The 8,852-nt window shown below is 37.9% G+C and overlaps 1 protein-coding gene across 1 annotated transcript; it reads right to left on the reverse strand.

Moving 5' to 3' along the window:
* On the reverse strand, nt 1-5,489 carry LOC115989220. The gene is made up of 3 exons (XM_031112890.1): nt 4,473-5,489; nt 4,166-4,382; nt 1-3,233 (listed from the first exon to the last, which is right to left on the reverse strand). Exons 1-3 carry the CDS (start codon nt 5,487-5,489, stop codon nt 1-3), a joined length of 4,467 nt encoding a protein of 1,488 aa, XP_030968750.1.
* Between the last annotated feature and the right edge of the window lie 3,363 nt (nt 5,490-8,852).

Consider the following 8,852-nt stretch of genomic DNA (forward strand, 5'->3'; position numbering starts at 1 on the left):
CTAAGTAGCCCCAGCAACTTTTGCTAACTGTGCTAATTCATGCGCAACTCTATTGAATTCCCTTTTCAGATGCTTCACATTCCAGCTTCTAAACTCCCTTAGTAAGCCAATGATTCCTTGAATAATTGAACCCAGGTCTCCCATGTTTGAGTTTGTATTGATAGCCTGGACAACTGATAAAGAGTCCGACTCTATGACAACTTGATTGAGTCCTCTTTCCCGGGCAAGAAGGATAGCTTCTTCAACTGCAAAAGCTTCAGTTGTTTTTGCTTCATACATTCCATTCAACACCTTGCTTCTTGCTACTACTACCCTTCCCTCACAGTCCCTAATGATCACACCCACACTGGACAACCTTCTATCCTTATCAATTGCACCATCAACATTTATCTTGTAAAAACCCGGGGGTGGTGCTGTCCACCCAACATCTGAATGCTGCTGTCTTATCTGGTGTACAACCAAAGCTCCTTTGTAATCCTCTTGGGTTAGTTGCGCAAACCCCCAGATTTGGGATGGAGCAAGGCAAAGGGATTCATGGACCATTTTGTTCCTTCTATACCATATAGACCAAGCCGTGACACAAAGAGTTTCCAGATCATGAGGTGTTCCCCTGTTCAAAATCTGCAAAGCAACATCCACAAAAGTTTTATTCTCTGCTAGCAAGCTAATCGGGCACTCATGCCAATTCCACCACATATCCCAATTTCTTTCACAGTACAATAAGGCATGACTAGTACTTTCTACACCTTTCTCACATAAAGGGCAGTTCACTTCAGTGTTTATCCCCCTCTTATGCAGATTCAATCTCGTTGGCAATCCTTCCATGCATGCTTTCCAAGCAAAAATTCTGATCTTTGAGGGGAGTTTGAGCTGCCACATTTTCTTCCATAGTGGGGTTCTACAATCTTCCATCGAGCATTCACCCAATTCAGATTTTTCCACCAATGGCAAGGCTACGTAGTAAGCACTCTTGACAGAAAACATGCTGCGTTTGTTTCCTACCCAAATTATTTTGTCTTCTGGCATGTTATAACTAAGCGGAATGTTAAGTATGGTTTCAGCCTCAAAAGGTAGGAAAAACCTTCTGAATTTGTCCATTTTCCACCACCTCGTTTCTTCATCTATTAGGGACGATACCATTGGGAAGTCACCAATATTTTGCTGAGGGGAGCAGATTTTATATGTGGTTGGGGACAGCAGCCATTTGTCGTCCCATAGATGTATCATCCTTCCATTCCCCACTCTCCATCTAGTGCCCTTCCTAATTACCTCCAGGCTACTTTGGATACTCTGCCAAGCATAAGAAGGGCTGCCCCTTAACTTTGACCCCAAAATGTCACTGTAGGGAAAATACCTTGCCTTGTATATTCGAGCAACCAAGGATATTGGATCAACCAAGATGCGCCAAGCTTGCTTTGCTAACATTGCTAGGTTGAAAGCATGGAGATTGCGGAAGCCCATACCTCCATGTGTCTTTGACATGCACATTTTCCTCCAGCTAACCCAAGACATTTTGGTCTCCTGGTCTCTTTGGCCCCACCAGAAATTCATCTCCATCCCCTCCAAATCCTCACACAAGCCCTTTGGAAGCAAGAAGCAGCTCATGGTATACGTGGGGATTGTCTGAGTTACTGCTTTTATGAGAATTTCCTTCCCACCCATTGAGAGCATTTTTTCCTTCCAACCCGATAATTTCTTCCCAACCCTCTCTTTTATTTCTGCAAAAACTTGATTCTTCGACTTGCCAATAACCGATGGGAGGCCAAGGTATTTTCCTTGTCTTGTGTCTTGCATGGGTCCCAAAATTTCCAAGACTTCACTTCTTGCTTCAGGGGTTGTATTGTGGCTGAAACTTACTGCAGACTTATCTGCATTAACTTTTTGTCCCGACGCTGCCTCATAGAGTTTTAGGATTTCAACCAACTTGGAGCATTCTTGTCTTTCTGCCCGACAGAACATTAAGCTATCATCCGCAAAGAACAAATGGGTAATCCTCGGACAACCCCTACATATAGATACTCCAGTGAGACTTTGGCTGTTATTTGCTTTAACAATAAGGGCTGAAAAAGCTTTTGTGCACAAGAGGAACAGATAGGGAGACAAAGGGTCTCCTTGTCGAAGCCCCCTGCTTGGATAGATCGTACCGTGAGCTTCCCCATTGATCAAGACTGAATACGTAACAGTTGTGATGCATTTTAGCACCCATTCAATCCATTTTCCATGAAAACCCAGCTTCCTCATCACCTTTTCAACAAAAACCCATTCAACCCTATCATATGCCTTGCTCATATCGAGTTTAACAGCCATAAAACTCTCTTTTCCATGTTTTTTGTGATCTAGATAGTGCATTAGCTCAAAAGCTACGAGCACATTATCCGTTATCAACCTCTCCGATATGAATGCACTTTGGTTCTCCGAGATTATCTGTGGAAGAATTGTTCTCAAGCGGTTTGCAAGGACCTTAGAAATTAGCTTGTAACATACATTACTAAGGCTGATAGGACGAAAATCTTTCATTCTAGTGGGGTTTTTCACTTTTGGCACCAAAGCAATGTTAGTGTTGTTTATGTCAGTTATAGGAGCATCAAAATTAAGCTCATTAAAAACCATATTTGTGACATCATTTCCAACAATAGCCCAATATTTTTGATAAAAGACAGCAGACATACCGTCTGGACCAGGCGCTTTTGTTGGGTGCATTTGGCTAAGAGCTAATCTGACCTCCTCCATGGTGAAATCCCGGGTTAGATCAGCATTCATCTCCACAGTAACTTTGTGAGGGAGCAGGTTCGTTACTTCTTCAACTCTGGTTGGGTGTGTGGTTGTATATATTCCTTCAAAATATGCAACTGCTGCATTGGCAATATTTCCTTTACTGTCACACCGGACCCCCTCTTCATTCCATAAGCCATTGATTGTGTTCTTCTTTCTTCGTTCCGATGCTCGATGATGGAAATATTTTGTGTTGCGATCTCCCTCACCTAACCATTGCACCCTAGATCTTTGTTGCCACCACATTTCCTCATCATCCAATAGCTCATTAATCTCCCTTCTAACTCTATTAATTTCAACTCCATTTTGTCTGTCAATATCATCCTTGGTCAGGGCACTTAACACTTTCTTTTTTTCCTGAACCCTCTTTGGTATTTGGCCAAAAACAGAATTGCTCCATTTGGACAGAGCATCAGCACATTGCCTCAGCCCAGTGATGAGTCCCCCCGGATTATTCAGACCTGTACGTTCATTCTAGACTTGCTTAATTATATCCTTACAATCCGCCCGTCTAGTCCACATTGCTTCAAAGTGGAATCTATGCTTACCCCGCTACTGCAAGACCCATGATTCAGCAAGTAACAGAGGACAATGGTCAGATGTTGTATCTACCAAATGCCTTACCTTAATTTCTCGGAAATGTTCCAACCAATCCATTGTAGCAAAAGCTCTATCTAACCTCAAATACATCCTATCTTCCCCTTCTTGTTGATTGCACTAGGTATACTTTGGCTCGTTATATCCCATGTCCTTGAATCCACATCTGTTAACCACATTTCGAAAGGCATCCATCTGTTGCTGTGGTCTCGGCGCTCCACCCAACTTTTCTTCTGTCGACAAGATTTCGTTGAAATCGCCAAGACATAACCACGGCAGACGATATTGTTGGTTTAGCATGTTTAGGAAACTCCATGATTCCTTTCTACGATAGGTCTTTGGGTGTCCATAAAACCCAGTTATCCTCCATTTAAAACCCGTTGCTTCTTCAGTAATCACAGCATCAATATGGTGCTTAGAATAACTTTTGATCTCCAGATTGATCTCCTTCCTCCAGAGCATTGCTAAGCCCCCTCCCTTTCCTTCCCGTTGGACATAAAAACCATTCACAAAATCAAGTTTCACTTTCACCCTCTTCATTCCTGCAATATTCTTCTTTGTCTCCGATAAGAAGACTACCTTGGGATCCCAACGCCGCACACATTCGCACGACGCTCTAACTGACCGGGGGGTCCCAAGCCCCCGGCAGTTCCAGCAAAGGGCAATCATGGCTCTCGGCGGGGCTGTCTCTCAACCTCCGCCGTTTCTGCAGATACCAGAGTATCACTGGTAATGACTTCAACACATTTCTTTTTAAGTTTTCTGGCTTCCTCTCCTTCTAAATTTTCTAACTTACCTTTACGCTTAAGTCCAATTTCTCCTTCACGGTCCAACATTACTTCATCTCCTGGTGGGCCTCTTTCCCTTGCTAATTTCTTTAATCTTCCCTTTGTTTTGGGTTTGTTTTCTTTGCACTGACCCATATCAAGGTAGCCCATTTCACTCTCAGCCTTTGTGCTTTGCTTGGGCTTTAATGGGCTGGTAACCTCATGCTCTTCCCTCAAGCCCACTAACTGTGAGCCCACTACCAAGTTTACATCAGTACAAACTTATTCTTTTCCTTTAGTTAGTTCAAAATTTAAAACTTTTGGTGAGGCACGTACCTGTTCTTCTTTTTCTATGGTTGGTGTTCCATCCTCAGTGCTGTCCCATCCTCTAGGATGACTAGCTGCCTGCCTTCCTGACACCATACCATCACCTAGAGCTCCCCAATTTTCATATTTTCCTTCCCTTCTGTCACTATCAGATCTTTTGCTTCCGCCTCCATCGTCAATCCTCACCAGATTTTTTGTCCCCTCTGTTGATGGTTGAGAGCTTGATTTTCCACGATCACCACTTGACTGGTTTCCTTCGTCTTTCCTGGTCTTCATCCTCTCATTGCTTCCTTTGTAATTCCCATTGGCCCTAATCCAATCGCCATATTGATACTCCGTTTGATGACCGTCCACGGTGTTGTTACAGTGCCTCTTATCATGGCCTATTTTTCCACAAAGAAAGCAAATTTTTGGGAGTCTCTCATACTTGAATGTGACCCATGTTTTGTCTCCTTCCATATCCATCAAGTATCCACCTCGACGGAGTGGCTTGTCTATTGGTAGTTTCACTCTGACTCTCATAAACTTAGCTTGGTCCATCTGCCATGATCTTTTATCCATTTCAACAAAATTTCCCATTCTGTTCCCAATGTCTCTTCCAGTTTCCTCTGTCATTAACTCAAAAGGCACTCCCCACACCTGAACCCAGAATGGTGTGTGTGAGAAAGTAATGCTTGCAGCTGTTAGTCCTTTACGCAATCTACCCAAGAGCAGAAGATTGTTGTCGAAATTCCATGGACCATTCTTCTCCACCCATTCCAACTGATGCTTTGAACAAAACTTGAACTGGAGGATGTCATTTCCTACTTCCACAATCCTCAAATCTGACCCCATTCTCCAAACTGATCTTAGAGTGCTTTTCAAAGCACGTTGATTTTGCTGCCGATCTGATAAAAGCTTACCAAAAAGACTCAGATGGCATTCCTCCAATAGTTCGTTCCTACTGTGGCTTGAAATCTGTATGCTATCTTCTTCCTCCTTGGTGAGTTGCAGGTTTTGCAACCCATCCAGCACTGCTTGTTCCATTATATGAGTTTATAGATTGACCATACTCTGGCCAGTGAAACCAAAGTAGTCAAAAGAAAGACCCACAGTCAGTGACTATGGGAGATGACCCTTACACGAGAGAGAAAAGGACTCCTACTGTGGGAGAGGTGCAATTAAGAGGATAGTAAAGTTGAAGGATATAAAAGATTTTTTCCTCATATGTGTTTGGTTGGAGGGATAAAAAACTATTTTTTTTCAGTTGAAGAGAAAAGTAAAAGAATAAAACAAGTAATTTATATAAATTTACTGTTATACTCTATTACATAATATTAAAAAAAAAATCTTTTATTTTTATTTATTATTATATTATTTATATATGACAATTATAGAGGAGCCGGCCACATTTGTTTTTTTTTAAAAAAAAAAAAAAAAAAAAAAAACTACTTTTGATTCAAAAAAGGAAAAGGAAAAAAAAAAAAATCTATTGGCAAACACAGAAATCACCGCTGAGACTTGATTTTAAAAAATATAAATAAATAAAAAGACTAGTTGATAAAAGAAAGAAAAAGGAAAAGGGGAAAAAAAATATTTGAGAAATTAAAGAAAACACGTTGAAGGAAAAGAAAAGAAAAGTACAGAACATATGGCATTTTCTCGTCTAGCTATTTCCTCCTCATTTTCTCTCCTAATATCAGGGAGAAGAAAAAAGCCACGTGGCAGGCACACATTTACAGAAATTGAAGTGGAGTCAACATAGGGGAGGCTGGAAACCGCTAGCCTTGTATGAGGAAAAGGACTTGGCTTAGCTTATCCTTATTCCACTTTTTTCTGTCTCTCTCTCTCGTAAATAATGGTTGAACAAATCACAAATTGATATGTACTACCCCCATATACAAAATGGAAAATGACCTAAATAACATTTTTTTTTTTAATAAAAAAATTTTCCCTTGGTTGGCGTCTCAGGTTGGTATGCTTAGTAGGTAGCTTTTTTTGTATTTTTTCATTTTTTGTGAAACATCAAATGGGTTCATACTTCATGGTTAAGTCATCATCCTCTTTCTAGTCATATGATATGGACATCAAATACAGTCAAATTATACGCATTTGTTTTTAGAGAAAATGATAAAAATTAGCAATTTTGACGTAGTATTAAGTATTAACTGAGTTGTATACCGTTGGTAGAGGCTTATTTAATTTAGTGCGAATCTTAGAATTTTATGTATATATATATATTTTTTGAATGAATAATTTGTTGTATATAAATCTCTTAAAAACACATCACGACTAATTTTGAGAAATAGATCAATTATAATTATTTGCATATAATATTGTTGTGGAGGAAGATAAACTAAAAGCAAGCTAAATGATTCACAAATATCAATTTAGAGGAGCAGAACACACCCCTAAATTGGTTTAAAATATAAGGCATGATATCTAATAAATATATTGATTATTTTAAAAAATGTGTATAAGTATTCTTATGTAATCCTGGATTTGAATCCTGATATGATAATACATAATACTAATTATCATGAACCAAATAGATAATTCCCATTATTTTAAATTTTATCATATCAATAATATAATTTAGTTATTTAAATGATTAATTCCAATGTAAAATTTCTATATATATATATATATATAAAAAAAAAAAAAGTCTCATATGGGATAGTAATAGAAATAGTAAATAGTTAATATATCGTTGTTAAACTAACACATTGATCTGATGAGTGCAACTCCAACTATTTCTGCAACAACAATAAATAGTAGTGATTTCTCAAAAAAAAAAAAAAACTAACACATTGATCTGATGAGTGCAACTCCAACTATTTCTGCAACAACAATAAATAGTAGTGATTTCTAACGTGAGGGTTGGGGAAAGAGTGACGAGAAATTTCATTGAGCAATCTATATAAGCGAATCTGAAGGAGGACAGCTTTATTATATGGAGCGCGGATTGCCGAAACGTATGCACTGGATCCGTTAGGATGTTGACATCTATGATCTTTGTTGACACTTTGTTTAGTTTTGGACTTTTGCGCTGCAAAAGTGAGTCAGCTCCAACACATGCAAAACTTTTACAATTTTTTTTTTTTTTTTTGAATTTGATGAGCAACTCCAAATTATTATTTTATTAAAAAAATCTCTCTCTTTACTCCCTTTCTCTTTTTTCTTCACTCCCTCTCTCGCTACTTATCAGAGAACAAATGGAAGCAACTCTCCTCTCGTAAGTAAAATTATTGCATACAATCTGAACAAAAGCACAAAACAAAAAAATGCAATAAAACTACAAAATACAATCTTTCTCATAAACTAATAAAATCAGAACCCAAAAAAAAAAAACCGATCAAACCCATTTCGACCGCATGTCGTTGGCAGTGGGGGAAGAGGACGAGCGGCGGTGAAGGCAGAGCAGTCGACGGACGACGAAGATGACGCGATTCTCTCTCTCGCCCGGTGAAGCACAACGCCGATTTTCCTCTCGGAGATTGCCCCTCTCTCTCTCTCTGTGTTTGATGAGAAGAAATCAAACCCAGATGGTGAACCGTGCGGATGGTGTATGGCCTTTTGATTTTTATTAGGTGTTTTGATGGGAGAAATAAACGTGGCCTTCTGCCTTCCAGCTTTTTTTTTTTTTTAATGGAAATTAATTAAAAGTTAATGAATAGGAATAATAATATCTTTAATTAAGATTAGATATAATTTTTTTTTATATATAAAAAAAGGGATAATGGTAAGTTAATGGATATTAGTAATTAAAATTTAACGGATAATTTAAGGGAAGATCTCTTAAATTAAAAGTAGATTATTAACAAATAAAACTCTTTAAAATTTTGAAGATTAAAAATTTAATTGGGAAAAGTAAGATTAAAAAATGAACATTAAGGATCCATTTATTTTGCTAAAACTGAAAACTTTTTACTGAAAGTATTGTAAATAAAGGTATAAGTTAGTTGGAATAGTACAATAAAACTCATAAATAATACCAAAAAATGCAGTAAGACTCATCAATAATAGCAAAAATAAGTTGAATAGTAAAATAAGTTGTCAAAAATAATTCATGTCAAATGGACACTAACTATTAACAAATTAAAGATTAAAAAGTAATAAAGGAGAATTAAAGAAAGAATAAAGAAATAATATATGTATATATATATATATATATGAGATAGAGTAAAGATAGAGAATCTGTTGGAAATTGTATTTGAAAAAATAAGTAAGTAAAAACTAAAATGAACTTTTCACCATCCAAATAGTATAAAAATTTAAAGAGATTGTTGGAGATGCTCTTAAAATGCGGATTGTATACAAGAGCGTTGATGGTAAAATTGAAAAGCAACCCATTTTGCATTGATTGTAAATTACAAAAAGCAATCCACCTTCTGTTTAAAATCCATCAAC

Source organism: Quercus lobata, chromosome 5 (assembly GCF_001633185.2).
Source record: "Quercus lobata isolate SW786 chromosome 5, ValleyOak3.0 Primary Assembly, whole genome shotgun sequence".
In the NCBI taxonomy this organism is placed as follows: Eukaryota; Viridiplantae; Streptophyta; class Magnoliopsida; order Fagales; family Fagaceae; genus Quercus; species Quercus lobata.